The sequence below is a fragment of the Physeter macrocephalus genome, chromosome 11 (genome assembly GCF_002837175.3).
Source record: "Physeter macrocephalus isolate SW-GA chromosome 11, ASM283717v5, whole genome shotgun sequence".
Taxonomy (NCBI): Eukaryota; Metazoa; Chordata; class Mammalia; order Artiodactyla; family Physeteridae; genus Physeter; species Physeter macrocephalus.
Window position 1 is genome coordinate 18,083,364 of NC_041224.1, and position 21,614 is coordinate 18,104,977.

The window sequence follows — 21,614 nt, forward strand, 5'->3', positions numbered from 1 at the left end:
AGAGTTGCTTGTAGTAGTCTCTTAGGATGCTTTGTCTTTCTGCGATGTTTGTTGTAACTTCTCCTTTTTCACTACTAATTTTATTGATTTGAGTCCCCTCCCTCTTTTTCTTGATGAGTCTGGCTAAAGGTTTATCAATTTTGTTTATCTTCTCAAAGAAGCAATTTTTAGTTTTATTGATCTTTGCTATCGTTTTCTTTGTTGCTATTTCATTTGTTTCTGCTCTGATCTTGATGATTTCTTTCCTTCTACTAACTTTGGGTTTTGTTTGTTCGTCTTTCTCAGTTCCTTTAGGGGTAAGGTTATATTGTTTATTTGAGATGTTTCTTGTTTCTTGAGGTAGGCTTGTATAGCTATAAACTTCCCTCTTAGAACTGCTTTTGCTGCACCCATAGGTTTTGGATTGTCGTGTTTTCGTTGTCATTTGTCTCTAGGTATTTTTCTATTTCCTCTTTGATTTCTTCAGTGATCTCTTGGTTATTTAGTAACGTATTGTTTAGCCTCCATGTGTTTGTGTTTTTTACCTTTTTTCCCCTGTAATTGATTTATAATCTCATAGAGTTGTGGTCAGAAAAGATGCTTGATATGATTTCAATTTTCTTAAGTTTACCAAGGCTTGATTTGTGACCCAAGATGTGATAAATCCTGGAGAATGTGCCATGTGCACTTGAGAAGAAAGTGTAATCTGCTGTTTTTGGATGGAATGCCCTGTAAATATCAATTAAATCTATCTGGTCTATTGTGTCATTTAAAGCTTGTGTTTCCTTATTAATTTTCTGTCTGGATGATCTGTCCATTGGTGTAAGTGAGGTGTTAAAGTCCCCCACTATTGTGTTACTGTCAGTTTCCTCTTTTATAGCTGTTAGCAGTTGCCTTATATATTGAGGTGCTCCTATGTTGGGTGCATGTATTTTTATAATTGTCATATCTTCTTCTCGGATTGATCCCTTGATCATTATGTAGTGTCCTTCCTTGTCTTTTGTAACATTATTTTAAAGTCTATTTTATCTGATATAAGTATTGCTACTCTAGCTTTCTTTTGATTTCCATTTGCATGGAATATCTTTTTCCATCCCCTCACTTTCAGTCTGTATGTGTCCCTAGGTCTTAAGTGGGTCTCCTGTAGACAGCATATATATGGGTCTTGATTTTGTATCCATTCAGCCTGTGCCTTTTGGTTGGAGCATTTAATCCATTCACGTTTAAGGTAATTATTGATATGTATGTTCCTATGACGATTTTCTTAATTGTTTTGGGTTTGTTTTTGTAGGTCCTTTTCTTCTCTTGTGTTTCCCACTTGGAGAAGTTCCTTTAGCATTTGTTGTAGATCTGGTTTGGTGGTTCTGAATTCTCCTACCTTTTGCTTGTCTGTAAAGCTTTTGATTTCTCCATCGAATCTGAATGAGATCCTTGCCAGGTAGAGTAATATTGGTGGTAGGTTCTTCCCATTCATCACTTTAAACATATCATGCCTATATGGGTCTTGATTTTGTATCCATTCAGCCTGTGTCTTTTGGTTGGAGCATTTAATCCATTCACGTTTAAGGTAATTATTGATATGTATGTTCCTATGACGATTTTCTTAATTGTTTTGGGTTTGTTTTTGTAGGTCCTTTTCTTCTCTTGTGTTTCCCACTTGGAGAAGTTCCTTTAGCATTTGTTGTAGATCTGGTTTGGTGGTTCTGAATTCTCCTACCTTTTGCTTGTCTGTAAAGCTTTTGATTTCTCCATCGAATCTGAATGAGATCCTTGCCAGGTAGAGTAATATTGGTGGTAGGTTCTTCCCATTCATCACTTTAAACATATCATGCCACTCCCTTCTGGCTTGTAGAGTTTCTGCTAGAAATCAGCTGTTAACCTTATGGGAGTTCCCTTGTATGTTACTGTCGTTTTTCCCTTGCTGCTTTCAATAATTTTCTTTGTCTTTAGTTTTTGTCAATTTGATTACTATGTGTCTTGGCGTGTTTCTCCTTGGGTTTATCCTGCCTGGGACTCTGTGTGCTTCCTGGACTTTGGCGGCTATTTCCTTTCCCATGTTAGGGAAGTTTTCGACTATAATATCTTGAAATATTTTCTTGGGTCCTTTCTCTCACTCTTCTGCTTCTGGGACCCCTATAATTTGAATGTTTGTGCGTTTAATGTTATCCCAGAGGTCTCTTAGGCCGTCTTCATTTCTTTTCATTCTTTTTTCTTTATTCTTTACTGTCGTTTTTCCCTTGCTGCTTTCAATAATTTTCTTTGTCTTTAGTTTTTGTCAATTTGATTACTATGTGTCTTGGCGTGTTTCTCCTTGGGTTTATCCTGCCTGGGACTCTGTGTGCTTCCTGGACTTTGGCGGCTATTTCCTTTCCCATGTTAGGGAAGTTTTCGACTATAATATCTTGAAATATTTTCTTGGGTCCTTTCTCTCACTCTTCTGCTTCTGGGACCCCTATACTTTGAATGTTTGTGCGTTTAATGTTGTCCCAGAGGTCTCTTAGGCCGTCTTCATTTCTTTTCATTCTTTTTTCTTTATTCTGTTCCGCAGCAGTGAATTCCACCATTCTGTCTTCCAGGCCACTTATCTGTTCTTCTGCCTCAGTTATTCTGCTATTGATTCCTTCTAGTATATTTTTCATTTGTTATTGTATTGTTTATCTCTGTTTGTTTGTTCTTTAATTCTTCTAGGTGTTTGTTCTTTTATTCTTCTAGGTCTTTGTTAGACATTTCTTGCATCTCCTCGATCTTTGCCTCCATTCTTTTACCCAGGTCCTGGATCATCTTCACTATCATTGTGAATTCTTTTTCTGGAAGGTTGCCTATCTCCACTTAATTTAGTTGTTTTTCTGGGGTTGTATCTTGTTCCTTCATTTGGTACAAAGTCCTCTGCCTTTTCATTTTGTCTTATCTTTCTGTGAATGTGGTTTTCCTTCCACAGCCTACAAAACTGTAGTTCTTCTTGCTTCTGCTGTCTGCCCTCTCGTGGATGAGGCTATCTAAGAGGCTTGTGCAAGCTTCCTGTTGGGAGGGACTGTTGGTGGTTAGAGCTGGATGTTGCTCTGGTGGGCAGAGCTCAGTAAAACTTTAATCCACTTGTCTGCTGATGGGTGGGGCTGGGTTCCCTCCATGTTTGTTGTTTGGCCTGAGGCCACCCAGCACTGGAGCCTCCCCGGCTCTTTGCTGGGGCTCATGGTGGTTTCTGGGAAGGCTCACGCCAAGGAGTACTTCCCAGAACTTCTGCTGCCAGTGTCCTTGTCCCCGTGCTGAGCCAAAGCCACCCCCCGCCTCTGCAGGAGACCTTCCAACACTAGCAGGTAGGTCTGGTTCAGTCTCCTATGGGGCCGCTGCTCCTTCCCCTGGGTCCCGATGCACACACTACTTTGTGTGTGCCCTCCAAGAGTGGAGTCTCTGTTTCCTCCAGTCCTGTCGAAGTCCTGGAATCAAATCCCGCTAGCCTTCAAAGTCTGATCCTCTAGGAATTCCTCCTCCCATTGCCGGACCCCCAGGTTGGGAAGCCTGACGTGGTGCTCAGAACCTTCACTCCAGTGGGTGGACTTCTGTGGTATAAGTGTTCTCCAGTTTGTGGGTCACCCACCCAGCAGTTATGATATTTGATTTTATTGTGTTTGTGCCCCTCCTACTGTCTCATTGTGGCTTCTCCTTTGTCTTTGGATGTGGGGTATCTTTTTTGGTGAGTTCCAGTGTCCTCCTGTCGATGATTGTTCAGCAGTTCCAGACTCTGATTTTTATGAAGTTACTTTGGCAAGCCTGATGAAAAGGGGCTTATTCTTTCTTTGCAAGTTTATTTTTATTTAGGTGAGCTTGGACTAACAAGTAAATCAGCAACATAATAAGCAGTCCCTAACTTGAGAAAATAATTAGTACATGTTTTTGATGTTGTGCATTCAGCTCTTAGTGTCATAATATGGCCCATCAAAGGGACACCAGGCAGCAATCTTAGACGTCAGAACTTACAATTAGACTTTTTAAAAACAGGTTGTCAAATGAGCACATTGAGGAAAAATTCATTTCTTTCTGAAATACAAGTCCTTTAATCACGGAGTGCTATGCTATGCATTATCCTTTGCATTGAAACCTTCTGGGGCCAGAATCCTGTTTGCATTAAACACTCGAGTGTGACAGAAGTACATTCCATCTTTCTGTTAAGGTTTCCATGCTTAAACGTGACTCTGTATTATGTAAATTTTGGCTCTGTGCATTTTAAGTACATGTATTTTTTTTCTTTTTCCTGTTAGTGGCAATTTAATAGACTCTTTGTAAAAGTTAATTGTATAATGATGTTAAATCCAGTACATTGTAGTTTGAATTCTGTATTTGAAGTTTTTGGCTGTAAATATAGATTTTAAATATTTGATTTAAAAATGTTTGAGTCATCCAAAAGATATTTTAGTGACATTAAAGATCTAATTAAGATTTCCATGTAATTTCTGGCTTTACTAACTCTTAACACATTCAGTATTACTAAACTCCATGCAAATGACAGCAATCATGTACCAGGTCACAGAACCCAATGAAATAATTATATATTACAAACAGGTTAACTTCTATTTGAAACAGAAGATTTAAATCCTTTTGATAAGTATTATGTTTTGTTTTCAGAGAATGTGCAGAATTTAGTAATTTAAAATTTTAAAGTTTATAAAAAGTGCTAAATATTTTTATATTAGAAGGGAAGTTCTAATGCCTTGTCTTTTTTTTTTTTTTTTTGTGGTACGCGGGCCTTCCTCTGCTGCGGCCTCTCCCGTTGCGGAGCACAGGATCCGGACGCGCAGGCCCAGCAGCCATGGCTCACGGGCCTAGCCGCTCTGCGGCATGTGGGATCTTCCCAGACTGGGTCACGAACCTGCGTCTCCTGCATCGGCAGGTGGACTCTCAACCACTGCGCCACCAGGGAAGCCCAATAGTATTATCTTTATGAAAATACTCTTTCTTTGGACCGGGGCACGAACCCACGTCCCCTGCATCGGCAGGCGGACTCCCAACCACTGCGCCACGAGACAATGCCTTGTCTTTTTAAAAAATCTCCTGTCTACCATTCTAACAGGAGGAAACAGAGCCCCGTGCTTCCTTTGCCCTCCCGGAATCTGTAATTTCTCTCTGGCCACTGCCTTTACACGTGGGTCTTTGCTGAGCTGGCCACAGAGGCACAGTTCTAAAAATGAAAGCTCTGGACTTTGTAGCTCTTCTTTCTGAATATTTTTCCTTTTTTAATCTCAAACCCCTAGCCAAATCTCTCCTTAGAGATCATTTATATCTTTTATTGAACCCTAGGGAATACTTATATTTAGAAGCATTTTTACATTTAGAATACTATCCACACATTGGTTATCTTCAAGCCCTGATGCAGTTGTATGTATACCTCAACTCTCGTGTCCATTTGTGTTTTAGTTGCACATAAAGCATCTTTGACCATGACTGACACTGTTAATAGTGTGTTTCTTACTATTGAAGAATATGGGCTTGCCGAGCAACAGCCTTTATAATACTGTGCCTTAAAAGAAACTAAAAACTGGAAATTCCCTGGGGGTCCAGTGGTTAGGACTCAGCGCTTTCACTGCATGGGCCCAGGTTCGATTCCTGGTCAAGGAACTAAGATCCCACAAGCCACACAGCACAGCCCCCCAAACCCCAAGAAACAAAAGACTTTTCACCCAATAGTGTAGTTACAAAAAGCAGGGGAGAGAATGTTTATAATGAAACAATTTTCTTTTTACAGCTCATAGCAAGTGAAGTGTTCCCAAGGAGCTTGTTACTTTCCAGTTTTGGGGTTGTTTTCTGGCTACTGGGATTCCAACTAGTGAATTTTTGCTTTAGGTCAGCAAAATCACATTCATTAAATTACCCACTATTATCACCTACTCGCTGAGAAAAACTAAATACATGAAAAATTAAGGTAAGACAAAAGTCAGCAAATTTCTGTCTTTGGCCATAGATATCAAAGTATTTTATTCCATAGTAATAAAATATACTTTATTACTCTAAAAATTTAACTTACCCAATTATTATCAAGCAACATTTTATTCTCACTTGGGTTTCAGTGAGGTTTTCTGGCTAGGGAGAGGTTTTGCGGTGACCAGAGGTCTTTCTGGCCAAGAGAATTCACAGTCAAGGTTTGGACAGCAGGCAAGGTAGGGGCTTATGCCAATGTAGCCTCTAATGCACCTTGTCTGATACAGTGAAGTGAAATAACCTTGCACTTGTGTGTGCTAGGTGTGTGTGTGCAATAAGGAAAGTATCTTCAGAACTCAAAGGCCGTACGTAGAAAAGTCACGTGAGGTTTGTGCCTAATGATAAAACCTGAAAACACAGGCAATTTTAAACATGGTGTAGGTTACTGATATCCCAAATTTAAAGAGCCTACTTCTTTTAGAAAATCAGGAAGGCTAGAAGACGATGGGCAAGTCTGTATTCTTTAGTAGTTCAAAACACTATGTAACAGTATTGGTCATGGTCAAAGCTAATGTGTAACTAAGACGCAAACTACTATCTAGTGAGTTCTCATTGCCAAGCACTGTGTGTTTCGTGTCATTTCATTCACACGCTAACCCTATTGGATAGGTATTATTAATATTCCACTATATAGATGAGGAAACTGAGGTTTGGACAGATTGAGCAGCTGGGTCTAAACACCCCAACTATTATTAAAGTGTTAAATATGCTTTTAAAATATGCAACTTTTATTTTTTTTATTATTATTATTTTTTTTTGTGGTACGCAGGCCTCTCACGGCTGTGGCCTCTCCCGTCGCGGGGCACAGGCTCCGGACGCGCAGGCTTAGCGGCCATGGCTCACGGGCCCAGCCGCTCCGCGGCACGTGGGATCTTCCCGGACCGGGGCACGAACCCGTGTCCCCTGCATCGGCAGGCAGACTCTCAACCACTGCACCACCAGGGAAGCCCCAAAATATGCAACTTAAAAAAAAAATCTTGCTCTGGATTTATCAGTGATGAACTTTTCTCTAGATGCACACGCCATACTTGAGAATATGACCAGCAAATAACAAGAATATGTATAACTCTCCACGTGGCAAGCAGGGCCCTAAGCTTTTTAGGTGTATGAATGGGTATAATCCTCACAACAGTGTGGTTTGCTAATCCCCATCTAAAGATGAGGAAGCCAAGTCACAGAGAGGTTAAGTAACTTGCTCTAAGTCACACAGCTAATAACGGGAGCAGCTGAGATACAACCCTGGCGGCCTGGGTCCAGTCTGTGCTCAGAAGCTCATGCTTCAGTGTCCCAAGTAGAAATCTGGGCCACACTGAATCTACCTGCGGTCTGGCATCACCCAGCAGGAAAGTGCCAGGGATATTCACGCTGCCAATTTTATCCACACAACAAAATAAGGATAGCTCGGTTGCAGGGGGACTGGCATCGCTCTGCTTATGCCTTCAGCTGTGTTTGTACATTGACACGTCACATTAGTAGAGATGAATGCCATTTTGAGTCCAACCCACCCTAGTACAATCACTTCCTGCAAAAGGGAACTAGCCTTAGACTTGGGCTGTGCTGGCCCTGGTCCTGGGTTTGGTTGTACACAGCCTCACGCCCCTGGCCAGGCTGGACAGACTGGGGACGGCCGTGTAGGAAGAGCAGGCCCATCCCATGCCTCATCCTCCTTGGTGTTGCCTCCCGGTAAGTACCACGTGAGGTACTGCAATTCCCCATCACATTTGGAGGCTCCCGGTCTACATGAAACTGGCCAGGAAAACTTAATTCAGAGCTAAGAAGTGAAGACTTAACCTACGACCACTTCAGAAAGGTGGCTGACTGCTGGCTGGAAGTCAGCGTCCGAGTCCACAGTTCAGAAGTGTTGCTGAGCCGATGTCTTTAGCCCTGGTGTTTTCCTCTGCCCTCTGGCTGGTACCTGCATTGAGCGAGAAAGGGTATGAAAGATGCCCATTAAAGGAACCAGACCCAGTGACTCTGAGGCTTTCAAAACTCCCCCCTTAGTGCAAGTAATTCAGTGTCACAAAGCAAAGGGTGGGATCGGTTGCTGCCCACGATTATTTCTGTGCTGCTCTGCAGACATCACCTTTATGGGCAGTGTCACACCGAGAGTTTATGATGTTCATTAATTCACAGCAGAATGGTTGCCCTCACTTAAAAAAAAAAAGGTGTGTCTTTAATATAAATGCTGCTCATTATCAGAGGGATATATTGAAATTTTTAAGAAGCCAGGCAACAAGGTTTTCTTGAGGGTACATTACTGTCAGGTGACTTCATCTTCGTCATTCAGTTTTTAGTAGAAAAAGTTCAGCTCTGTTTTTAAACATCTTCTATGCAGTCTCTCAACCTATTAGACCAGTTTTAAATCCATACAAGTTACTGAACGCTCACGGCAATGACGACCACACTAAGTGCCACTCGCCTCACTATTTAAATGTCACAGGGGTTTTGGTCAAATCCTCAGTCATTCAGCTAAAGCTCGAGTTGTACTAAGAGTCAGGCAGCCCGGGTCCGCATCTCAGCGTGGGAACCGGCTTACCAGCTCCACTTACCAGGCTGTGAGACCTTAACTGTGTTATCTCACTTAACCCAGTTTCCCTGTTGGTAAAGGGTGGATAGTAAGAGTTAAGGTTGTTTCGAAGAGTAAATGAGATAATGCACTTAAATAAATGGATGCACATCAAGGGCTTAGCAGGGTCTCTCCCTTCTACGCATAGGCAAACAGCCTGGAGGGGGTCCAGGAACTGGCCCCTGGCAAGTAAGGGGTGGATGGAGGGTGGGAACCTCAGGATTCATTTCTCCAAAACCCTGTGCTCCTAAAGCCTCTGCCATCCTGCTGACACCAGGAGGTGGGCATTGGTGGACCAGTGCTGGGTTCCTCTAGCAGCTGCCCCAAGGACCAGCCTGCGCCTCTTGAGCCTTTCAGTACGCCCTTAAGTCTTTTAACCAATGTGGTTGCCCTTTTTTGAATTTGATCCAATCTAAATTCATCCCTAGTGCCTGCGAAATTCACAAGTAAGCCTAGTAATAAAGTACAGGGTGTCCAGAGTTTTATGAGGTAGGATTATACTCTCCCTGTCACATGAGGTAATTCTGCTGGGGTGACCCTGAAATGGCATTCATCTGCATTAATGAGACTGGTATCACCAACACGGGTCGCTTACCGCTCTGTCTGTAGCCTGTCATCCCTGCCTTCAGGTCTCTCACACGCACGCACGCACACACGCACAAAAGTCCCTGTCCCCTTCTTTGCTTGCACATATAAAATGAGTTGCAGAGTTCAGGCAGCTCTTAATCCTCAATGCCCCCAACCACACACCACCGTCCCCTAAACAGACAAATGCCTGAGCTGTCTGCTTGGAGAATCATGACCCTCTCCATCTCCTGTGTTTGTGCATACATCTGGCTTCAGCACTTTCTAAAGCACCCCAGTTTTGTACCTTTGACAAAGCTTCTCACTGGCCTCTGAGTTTGTTAAACTTCAGATCCTTGCATTTCATTCACTGTGAAACTATGTTTCAGTTCTAAGAAAAGAACAACTTCAGGTCTGTGTGCTTGACTCAAACATTTAACATTAACATGCCATCTTCACATTCAGGGTTTTCTTTCACATTTTACATTTTTAAATGATTAATGACAAACTTACAGAGTTAGTCTACCAGGCCCCTCCCTAGTTTTTGTGTAGAATGGCACTGCATTTCATTTCCTCAGACTCTGACTCGGCATAAAATATTTGAAAGTAGATCAGTCTCTCCCTAAGAACCGTATTATTTATCTATAGGCCTTACAAACTCATGCTGCCTTGTTTTCTTACCTACTTGCTTTGGTGTGTCTCATACAAGATTACAAACTCCTTTAGAATAGAAATGTTGACCTATTCATTTTTATATTCCTATACGTGACAGTCATTCAGTAACGGCTTATTGAATGCAATCTTTGGATTTCTGAGCTTTGCTATACCTGCTTTGTAAGGATAATTATTTTGGCACTAGTTATAGCAAATTCGAAACTCACAAAGCTGCACATTTTCTCAAAGTTAAAATGAGTAGCAAAGCTGCTAATTTAGAATTGCATAATATACCTGCATGTGTGTGTGTGTACAGATAGATGTGAGTAGTCTACATACGTGTGTGTACCTTACAGCATAGAAAGGAAAAAGTGAGCAGTTTACGGATTTGGAAGGTGGTTCAGTAGACATATGTACCCAGTGAGCTTTTAATCACTCTGAATGAGGGAGAGGTAGTGTGGAGACCAGGAAGGACAGTATGTTCTTTCCTTTTTTTTCCCCCTCCCTATTTAGTTCACACTTATGGAAAGGAGGCATTCATTAGTATACTAAGAAAGGCAAGGTATTATGTTGGGTTCCTTTCAACTGGAAGAAATAAACAGGAGTGGTTATTTCTTATAAGGTCAGCCAAAAGGTATGGGGAGGGGTTTTGAACTCTCCCAAAATGCAGGTTGCATGAAGTTGAAAAATCCACACTATTTTAAAGCTATATGCCTCTATTATCTTATATGCTGCAGTACAACTAGTTTTTTTGTTTGTTTTTTTTGCTTATGACCCATATTTTGATAATCACGCATTACTCTGTTGCTCAGCCTAAGCATAGTTTAGTTGCCAGCTCACTACCCTCTTGTTTATTTTTAAAGGGTAGAACTTCTCATCTTAATATGCTTTATTCTAGAAGACATTTTCCTTCGATATTGCCCAAATGAAAACAGAATTTCCTTCTTGGAGTGGTGTGCAGGAAGGCTTAGAAGGGCAGATAGCTAACCTCTGGCTGCATATTCTCCCTGACTCAGAAATTAGATAGGATTATGGGGCTTCCCTGGTGGCGCAGTGATGGAGAATCTGCCTGCTAATGCAGGGGACACGGGTTCGAGCCCTGGTCTGGGAGGATCCCACATACCGCGGAGCAACTAGGCCCATGAGCCACAACTACTGAGTCTGCGCGTCTGGAGCCTGTGCTCCGCAACAAGAGAGGCCCGCGCACCGCGATGAGGAGTGGCCCCCGCTTGCCGCAACTAGAGAAAGCCCTGGCACAGAAACGAAGACCCAACAGAGCCATAAATTAATTAATTAATAAACTCCTACCCCCAACATCTTCTTTTAAAAAAAAAATAAATAAATAAATTAGATAGGATTATGGATGGTGCTTTTCTGAGCAAGATGTTATTTGTAACATGAACCCAGCAAAGGCTATCCCAAAAGTGTGTGTGTTGTCAGGGAGGGGTGGAGTTGGGTTATACCAGTAAGAAAATTGAGGGTCCCTGACAAAGAATTCCAAGGATATGAATTCTGTACCTAGTAGACTTCTTGTGAATCTTCTTTAAGAAAGTGAATCTAAGAAAGCAGTCAGGTTCATTCATATGAAAACCATGAAGTCTGTTACAAAAGCCTCATAATATGGAGTATACCTGACCCTCCATTCCTAGTGGAAATGCTTCCAGTGGTCATAGCTCACTGGTGCCCCCTTGCGGCACTCAAGGCACCTCACATGTCGTTGCCTTGGGTAAGACCTCTGCAGTGAACAGGGCAAACTCAGCTTCCAAGGGTGGGAACTTAACCTCCAGGATTGGAGGGCATACATGTCTTTTAGATTTTAGTCAAGCTTCTTTCTTATTCTTCTTTTCTTTTTTTTTTTTTTTTTTTTTTTTTAGGCCAAAGAACTGCCAACTTTAAAGGATAATGATTTCATTAACGAGGGTCAAAAGATTTATATTGATGACAATAACAAAAAGGTATTCCTGGAAAAACTGAAGAAGGATGTCGAGGTAAGAAAAAGAAACTCAGTATAAGAGACGGCCCATTGTATGAATGTCAGCAGTACTGGGTTTTCAGGAGCTCTTAAAACCATCTATTTAAATCGGCAACCAAGGCAAAAACATATGTTGTACATTATCCAAAGCAGATATAAACAGGTATATCTCAGATGTGATCTGGTTTAAAAGAGAAGTGTGCCAATTCAGCAGCTCCCCCTTTAGAGGACAAACAAAAGCAAGCACGCGGCGTCTTCTGCTGGCCTCCCCTCCCTCCGGTTCCCATCTTCTTTGTAGGGTAGGGGGGTAGGCTGACTGCCCACGGCTGCCAGGGCTGGGGCCAAGGGGACTGAGTGCATTCTGTCAAAGAGCAGAGCGTGTCGACAAGTGGATCGTAACTATCTGAATTCAGGGTTTTCTCCATCTGAACCACACATCTTGGTGTTGCAAAACCCAGCCTCAGTCGCTTAATGCTTCATATTTCCACCAGCCTCTGTGAAGTTAGTGACGTTGGGCCCATCAAAACAGCCTTACCACAGCATGGGAATGGCACAAAGGCAGTTTAGGACACCAGGGTCATGGGGGATGTTGTGAGAAATAAAATACTATGTGGAAATGGGCTTTGAGTCTATAATGGAGCTCTCTTTGTAAATGCTGTTTTACGAATTAAAAATACACCTTTCCCTGTCTTCCATTTATTGTAATGGCATTGCAGTTCTCCCACTGAACTTCCTTATATATAATTCTTCTAGAAATAAATTCAGGAAAAACATTCTCTTCTTGAAGTTTGTTAGGTTACAAAACAGTGCAAAGAGAGTTCTAATTTAAACAGTTACTTTGTTTTTCTTAGCTGTTACTTTTGTTCATGTGTGTGCGGTTTTTGTTTTTTTAAATTAATTATTTATTTTTTGGCCGTGCTGGGTCTTCGTTTCTGTGCGAGGGCTTTCTCTAGTTGCGGCAAGCGGGGGCACTCTTCATAGCGGTGCGTGGGCCTCACACTATCGTGGCCTCTTGTTGCGGAGCACAGGCTCCAGACGCGCAGGCTCAGTAGTTGTGGCTCACAGGCCTAGTTGCTCCGTGGCATGTGGGATCTTCCCAGGCCAGGGCTCGAACCCGTGTCCTCTGCATTGGCAGGCAGATTCTCAACCACTGCGCCACCAGGGAAGCCCTGTTTTGGTTTTTTTTACCTTTGAAGTACAGTTCTCCACATACCAGTACAGATCTGCTACTCAGAGAGGCTTTGTGGAAAGATTTTCTTGTGTCATTAAAAACAAAATGACTTGAGAGTTCCCTGGTGGTCCAGTGGTTAGGACTCGGCTCTTTCACTGCCAGGGCCCAGGTTCCATCCGTGGTCAGGGAACTAAGACGCCACCCCCCTGGCAAGCCCAGCCACATGGCCAAAAAAAAAAAAACCCAAACAAAATGACTTGGGCCAAAGAACAAATGTCATGGATTAGATTATATCGCCCATGAGGGTAGAAGCAGTATTATAATTTTCTTTTGAATCTTCTAACATCTTTCATTGCAAGACATGCAGACTGACCAAATTAGTTCATGATTATTTTTAGGTTATAAGTTATTTTAAGAAATTTTTTTGCACTTTAACCTACATCATGTATATGCTCTGATTAGAACCTAGATATTGGTTATTTTTGAAGGATACAAGTGTCTTTTTTAAAAAGTAGTTTTTCTCCAGTTTCTCATTATTAAGCATTTATTTTTCCTCAGTTGTCAGTGGTTTTTATTAAAATGCATATTAGCTAAGTATTTCCCTTTTACTTTGGGGTCAACTTGATCTGATAACAAAGTGACACAGGTAGACATGCTCTTTGAGAATTTTATTCATTATTCTGCAAGTCTTTGATCCCAAGAATAATATTGTTTTAGCAATTATGGTAAATAGCCTTAGGGTTATCTGATCTGCTAGAAAGACGGTTTTCATCTTTTCTTCTGTCGGCTGTATATTACTATGATATTTAGACCCCACAAATAATGTAACTGAAGCCGTTCAAATTTACAGTTGAATTACACAAGGATTCTCTTCGCCCCTTCATTGTCTCTAATAGTGTCTTGATTAGAGGATTTGGATAATTTTAACCCCATCCATGGCTCTCGCACTTAGCTGTTTTGTTGAAATGGAGGCAGGGCATAAGGCGTTCTTTCATTTTAATAAATTCTCAATGGTTGGTGTCTAGTTTTGAAATTCATGCAGAAGCATTATTAAATTTTTAAGCAGGTAATTATGGTGAAGTAGCTTGACATCTGATCTTGATAATGAGACTAGAATGTAATCTCGTTTCATTTTTCCATCAGGTCCATGCTTTCTAATTTAGCTGGCTGGCCTGTTTAAGTACAGGATTTGGGGGTTGGGGGGCTTTAAGTAAAAGATAAGTTTACTACAGCTCAATAAATATTTTTGTAGGAAAATTAGAACCTAGGGGCTTTTTTCTGCGTTTGAAATTCTGTTCTATTCATATGCCGCTCAAAGTACTTTAGTTCTGATAGCTTTACACATGAGTATATGTGAACCCTTTTCTCCAGAAGAAAGCACCCTATGGAGAGTGAAAAGTCACTTTTGCCCTCTGAGCCGCTTCTCGTCAGCTCTGGCCAGGGCCCACGCTCATCTCTCGTCGGCTCACACTGGGATCCAAATTTCACACAACGCAAAACCGTGCTTTGTGTCGTGTGGCATCCGCCCCATCACAGGCCATCTCATCCCTCACGTCTTGGGTCGGGGTTGGGCAGGGGAGGGAGCACTGTGGACAGCAGGACGGTTGGCGGCCAACACTTACAGGGCATGTAGAGCATAAGTCCTTCCTGTGCATTCTCTCCCTTCATTCTTCTAACTCCTTGAGGTTGAGTGCTGTTATCCCAATTTATGGATGAGAAAACTGAGCCCAGAGACACTATGTAATTTGCTCAAAGACACACAGCTACTAAATTCAGACTGGGATTTGAGGCCACTGGCAGCCACACTCCTAAACTGCTAATATAACATGCAGGTTAAAGATGTTTGTGACAGCACAGTTGAGACTGTTTTCAGATAAAGTACCCCAAGAGAGGATTATTACGGCTTTCAACAAGCGATTAAATATAACCTAAATAGGGATGGTTGGAATTTTACTCCTGCATCACAGATGTGTTGGGAGGTGGTGATTCAGTAGAACAAGTGTGTTAATAAACTTAGTAAAAAGTAAATTCAAATCTGTTGTAAAGAAGTTTTTTTTTTTAATTTTATTGAAGTATAGTTGATTTACAATGTTGTTTGTAAATTTCTGTACAGCAAAGTGACTCAGTTATACATATATATATTCTTTTTCATATTCTTTTCCATTATGGTTTATCACAGAATACTGAATATATCAGTAGTTCTCTGTGCTGTACAGTAGGACCTTGTTGTTTATCCACTCTATATATAATAGTCTGCCTCTGCTCATCCCAAACTCCCACTCCTTCCCTCCACCACCACCCCCCTTGGCAACCACAAATCTATTGTCTGTATCTGTGAGTCTGTTTTTGTTTCGTAGATATATTGATTTGTATCGTATTTTAGATTCCACATGTAAGTGATATCTTACGGTATTTGTCTTTCTCTTTCTGCCTTCACTTAGTATGATAATCTCTAGGTCCATCCATGTTGCTACAAATGGCATTATTTAATTCTTTTTGATGGCTGAGTAGTATTCCACTGTATATAAATATATACCATACCTTTATCTGTTCATCTGTTGATGGACATTTAGATTGTTTCCATGTCTTGGCTATTGTAAATAGTGCTATGAACACAGGGGGTGCCTGTATCTTTTTGAATTATAGTTTTATCTGGGTATATGCCTAGGAGTGGGATTGCTGGATCATATGGCAACTCTACCTTTAGTTTTTTGAGGAATCTCCATACTGTTTTCCATAGTGGCTGCACCAATTTACATTCCCCCCAACAGTGTAGGAGAGTTCCCTTTTCTCCACACCCTCTCCAGCATTTGTTATTTGTAGACTTTTTGATGATGGCCATTCTGACTGGTATGAGGTGATACCTCATTGTAGTTTTGATTTGTATTTCTCTAATAGAGATGTTGAGCATCTTTTCATGTGATCCCTAGCAAATTACCCATGACAGTTCCCACAGAACTAGAACAAAGAATCCTAAAATTTATATGGAACCATAAAAGACCCAGAATTGCCAAAACAATCCTAAGGAAAAAGAACAAAGCAGGAGGCATAACCCTCCCAGACTTCATACAATACTACAAAGCTACAGTAATCAAAACAGTGTGGTACTGGCACAAAAACAGACATTAATGGAACAGAATAGAGAGCCCAGGAAAAAATACACACACACACCTACAATCAATTAATCTTCAACATAGGAGGCAAGAATATAAAATGGGAAAAAGACAGTCTCTTCAAGTGGTGCTGGGAACGTTGAAGAGCCACATGTAAATCAATGAAGTTAAAACACACCCTCACAGCATACACAAAAATAAACTCAAAATGGCTTAAAGACTTAAAAGATTTGACACCATAAAACTCCTAGACAAGATCATGGCAAAACATTCTCTGACATAAATCGTACCAATGTTTTCTTAGGTCAGTGTCCCAAGCCAATAGAAATAAAAACAAAAATAAACAAATGGGACCTAATCAAACTTACAAGCTTTTGCACAGCAAAGGAAACCCATAAACAAAATGAAAAGATAACCTATGGGAGAAAATATTTGCAAACGAAGCAACCGACAAGGGCTTAATTTCCAAAGTATACAAACGGCTCATACAACTCATCAACAAAAAAACAAATAACCCAATCAAAAAATGGGTAGACCACCTAAATAGACATTTCTCCAAAGACAGCACACAGAAGGAGAGTTTATTAACAGCTCTTTAGCCACAGTTTTCCAGAAGGGTTTGTGTGTGACAGGGCTCATAAAAACCTTGAGGAAGATACTAGCTCAGATTTGGTATAATGAGGAATTAATTATGAGGGAAGCCGATTAGGTGGGATATTCTGAGGGAAAAAGAGGCTGATCAAGGTCTGGCGGATAATTATTAAGTTGGAAAGCACGGGACCTAGAGATTATAAAGATTTAAAAATCTTCATGCTTTGAAACCTTATGTATTTAGAAATCACTAATTTGAGTTAGAAGCTTAAAGGGATGACAGAAAATAGCATGTTAGCTGGAGGTAGACCCTCCAGGGAGCCCTGAACCCCTCTTCTCTTTGGGGTCTGTCATCTTCAGCCCACAGTAGTTTTGTGATGCCCAGCAGGGACTTTCTCTAGCAAGAATCTCAGGTCTGCTGCTGCCTTGTGTTTCCCTCTACTTTAGAAGAGATTTTAAATGACGTTTTATGACAATAAAAGCTGAGGAGTCAATGGACTCTTCAGCACGTCTCCCCTCTTGGCCCACCTCACTTGAAGCTGTCCCCATGTTTAAGTTACCTACTTGATGAAAAAAAGGTTTTTACCACAATAACCACACGGACAATGATAAAACAGCGTCCACTGTTACACACAAGGCACTTTTCATTGCCTCCACTACATTCTCTCTAATCCTTTCCACACCACTGTGAGTTTAGTGGTGTTGTCCCATTTCATAGTTAGAGCTCAGAGAGGTGAATTTATCCTTAAGGCACAGAGCTAGTAACATAAAATTTAACTGCCCACCTGACTCCAAAACTTTTTTTTAAATTTTATTTAAGATTATCTGATACTTTAACGGGTCACCCTTATCAGCAAAAGCTATACTCTTAACCTCTGTGCTGTCCTTGGTCTTTTCCATTTCTGTCTCAGCCGCACAGATTTGAAGATTTATATAATCCCCATTTCTTATGTAATCCCCATTTGGGGCTGCAACTGGTTTCCTTGATCTTGGGTATGTCAAAACAACTTCTTGTCAAGAGATGCATTTTTCATTTCACTGATAGTTTAGTGGGTGATGCTGGGAGCTAACTTCACTTTTATTTACTGAAAACAAATGTTTCCTTACTGGGAGAGGAGCCTAAGCAGTGGTCTGACCACACATCAGAGACCCAGGAAAGGAGCTCTGGGCCTGGCCGACGTTGTGAGACGTGGTGCCAGGGGAAGACGTGGGCCTGGAGACCCACCCTACTTCATGTGGCAGTTCAGCCCTGCTCATCACCCCTTCCCTGCCTGACCTTTGGCGGGTTAATTACAGGCAGTCCCTTTCGTACTCTCGTATATAACGCACACTTGAAAGTGTATTTGTACGGTCAACCACCTGAAGGTCAAACAGACATACGTGTTAAAGAGAGATTCTGCTCTTTACAGATATATCGTAAATGGTCTCGTTTTGCTTCCAGTAGGTGCTGCCTCTTGCAGTCTCAAAGGAAGGTCTTGTTGTTGTTGCTTTGTTCGTTTTTATTTGGTTTGGGTGGTTATTTTTCTTAGAGGAAGTGGTCAGGGGAAATTAGGGAGAGGTAAGGGGGACTGGGGAAGAAGCAGCGGGCATCCTGTTCTCTTGTTCAATAAATACCAAGTAGCTACATCACTTACCTGGGAGTCAGAAGCACAGTGAGGGTGTCACCGAACCAGGCTCGTTTGTGCCCGACGTGCAGCAAGCCAAACGCAGAGACGCTGAGGTTTGCAGCAGAGAGGGTTTGTTCACAAGGCAGCCAAGCGGGAAGAGCAAATCTCAAATTCGCCTCCCCAAGGCAAGGGGCAAGGCAAGGGGCTCGAGGTGTTTATGGGATAAGCAGCAGCAGTGCTGTCTGAGGCCTGGGGAGCGTGAGGAAAGGCGACTGGGAAAAGGTAGGGGAATCTTGGTTCTGCACAGGTTTAACTAGGCTACTGGCCTCTGCACGATCCAAGGGTGGAGCTTTCCATCCTCTGCACGTGTAAAAAGACAGTCACGCATGCCCAGTTGGAGGGTCAGTGGTCCTATCCAGTCTCAACCAGCTCAGCTCAAACTAGACACAGCTGACTCCAAGTTTCTAGAAAGCAGCTGGGCAGATATCATTGTTTAGGCTACGTGCCCCTTGGAGGACATGCAAGTCTTAAAAGACCTTGATTAGTTGAAGGCAGGTGAGATGGATTTGACTAATAATGGCAGTTTCAAGGGCAAAATCAGCCAGAGCCCCTGTCCTCATTGGGCTGCGGTGTTTGGGGAAGATAGCAGTTACTCAAGTAATAAGATGAGCGTGCAGCTAAACCAGGCGTCCTTAGGGGAAAGTGTGCAGTGCACACATGCCCGGCAGGAATCGGGACAGGCTTCCGTGAGCAAGTGCCCTGCAGTTGAGACCTGAAGGTCATGTGGGAGGTGAAGGGGCACAGTGAGGGGGCCAGAGGCCAGCACAGGGTTCAAGATGGCCCGAGAGGCGATGAGGCCAAACTACCCAGGTCCCGTGGACAGTGTTAGAGTTTGTTTCCACCCTGTGAGAAACGATACCCCACTGAAAGGTCTTAGGTAGGGGCGTGACCAGATCAAATTCTTCCCGTGCCAAAGGACCAGAAGGGGAAGTTCGGGCAGCATCCAACCTTCGCCACTTCCCAGGGACCTTCCAAGGGCCCAGAGGGAGAAGCAGGGATGGGGCGAGGGGGCTTTTGCCTTGTCACCCTGCAACCAGCACAGGACCTGGCCCGACCGAGCCCCACCCACGCTGCACCCACTACACACCCGTGGGTGGGAGATGTTGCCAGCCGGCAATCCAGCTTCTCCAGCTGTGCCCAGACCTCTGGAGGGCATCCAGCATATGCAGTGGGGGCGAGGGCAACGGGCCAGAGAGAGCCCCCAGCTAAAGGGGTCGGTTGGGGCAGGCACTGTGCTAGGCATGGGAGGGGGCGATGGAGGAGCGTCTCCGGCTCCTGCTTCCATCAGAAGGAAACCCCCGAGCAGGCCTGAAGGACAGTGCTGACGGCGACACAGGCATTTGCTGGTTGATCGGGACACTGGTGTTTGTGCTTATTTGTGATGGACAGCATGATACTCTCCTCCACAGAGTGTGCTGCATTTCAGAGTGCTTTTCACAGGCCGTTCAGAGAGGCTCCCCTGGAAGCTACGTGGGAGGTCCCTGGTTTCCCCATTAGCCAGTCTTAATTGTTCGGAGAAACGTTTTCTTCCCTGCGTCTCCTTCTTGCCAGCCATGCTCTCTGCTCTTTGGTGTAGTACAACCTCGATGTGATAAACGCATCCCTCTCAGCAGCCAGCTTTGCAGCTCAGGGAGATAATCCTAGCTGTGAGCCAGCCTGAAGTGTGAGGCTACAGCTTTGGCTGGAGAAACTGCCAGGGACCGTGACAGCACCATTAAAAAGGCTCCTGGCTGCTCCTGGGGAATCTTCTTCTCGCCTCTACCGCCCTTTTGTGAGCTTGCTGTCTTTAACTCTGGGGTTGTGTTTAAGGCATAACTGACCATGTCGCTTCCCACCTTCCAGTTTCTTGCCCAGTTGAAGCTCATGGACTACAGCCTCCTGGTGGGAATCCACGATGTGGAGAGAGCCGAACAGGAAGAAGTGGAGTGCGAAGAGAATGACGGAGAGGAGGAGGGGGAGAGCGACGGCACCCACCCTATCGGAACCCCCCCCGACAGTCCTGGAAATACGCTCAACAGCTCACCGCCCTTGGCTCCGGGCGAGTTTGATCCGAACATTGATGTTTATGGAATTAAATGCCATGAAAGTAAGTTGAGTTACTATCAACTCTTTTTACCATTGGTTGGATTTTTCTTTTTGCATTGTTATCTACTGGTAATCATCACCCCGGTTAAAAGCATGCTGCCCTGTAAGACTCCTTCTCAAGAGTCCAGATCAATTGATTTCAGGACAAAGTATGTTAAAGGTAACTGTAACCTCTGGCTTTGAACTGTAATGTGATGAGGTCCTTGAATTGTGTGATGCTGAGGGAACAGAGTGAAACCACACAAGTGTGTGTTGTACACGTACAACACACATATGCACACACTTGTGTAAATGTCCATACCATATATAAGAAATGTTTTAAAATATTCTTTTCCTTAGCTATCTCTCTTTTATGTGGATCTCAAGTGTCACAAGTCTGTCCTGAGCTAGGTACATACGTGGTCCACTCCAAACCCCCTGTGGACATCGTGTAGGGCAGGCATCTCATTGCTACCAGCCCTTTCCTTCTCGGGAGTGCTGAAGCTGGCCCAGGGTGTGGGATGAGAATCTCCGATTTGCTGCTGTGTCTGTACTCTGCTCCTTCCCCCATTAAGGTGTTTGTGGCCCTCTTCTCTAAAGTGAGATCCATCTTAATCCTCAAAATCTGGGTGATTAGATATTTGTAGAAATATTACATGCTACCTTAGCTACTTATACATGGAAAAAAAAATTAGAGATAAAAGCAGGCCTCTGATTTTTTGAGTAATAAAAATTGTGGTCCATCATTGTTTAAAAAAATATCTCATGGCACAGCAGCCAGATGAGTTTGAGTTATATTTTTTATTTTGCTCACCAAAATTGTTTCTTCAACACAGAAAATTAGATATAGTCAAATGTACTTTTTCATATTGTTCATGATTGAAACAGCATCATATTTGTGGAAATATGTAGAAGATGGGTACTGTAGATGATATATGCCTTTATCCAGTTCTGATACTAGATCCAGTGAGAATTAGGAACAGCTAATTAGGAACAGTATGTAACGGTAGAAAGTATTAGGGAGCATAATTACTTCTACTTGTTTTAGAGAGTATTTTTAAAATAGCATTTTTCTTTATACCAAAGCAATACACAATCACTAAAGAAAATGAGGGCTTCCCTGGTGGTGCAGCGGTTGAGAGTCCACCTGCCGATGCAGGGGACGCGGGTTCGTGCCCCGGTCCGGGAGGATCCCACGTGCCGCGGAGCGGCTGAGCCCGTGAGCCATGGCCGCTGAGCCTGCGCGTCCGGAGCCTGTGCTCCGCGGCGGGAGAGGCCACAGCAGTGAGAGGCCCGCGTACCG

The 21,614-nt window shown here is 42.9% G+C and overlaps 1 protein-coding gene across 1 annotated transcript in view; it reads left to right on the forward strand.

Annotated features, from left to right (window-relative positions):
- PIP4K2A (phosphatidylinositol-5-phosphate 4-kinase type 2 alpha) overlaps positions 1–21,614 on the forward strand; it is a 185,325-nt gene that overhangs the window by 159,101 nt on the left and 4,610 nt on the right. Inside the window, exons 7-8 of the mRNA XM_024129590.1 lie at positions 11,608–11,721; positions 20,090–20,333. Coding sequence (XP_023985358.1) covers positions 11,608–11,721; positions 20,090–20,333 — 358 coding nt within the window. The remainder of the gene's footprint in view (positions 1–11,607; positions 11,722–20,089; positions 20,334–21,614) is intronic.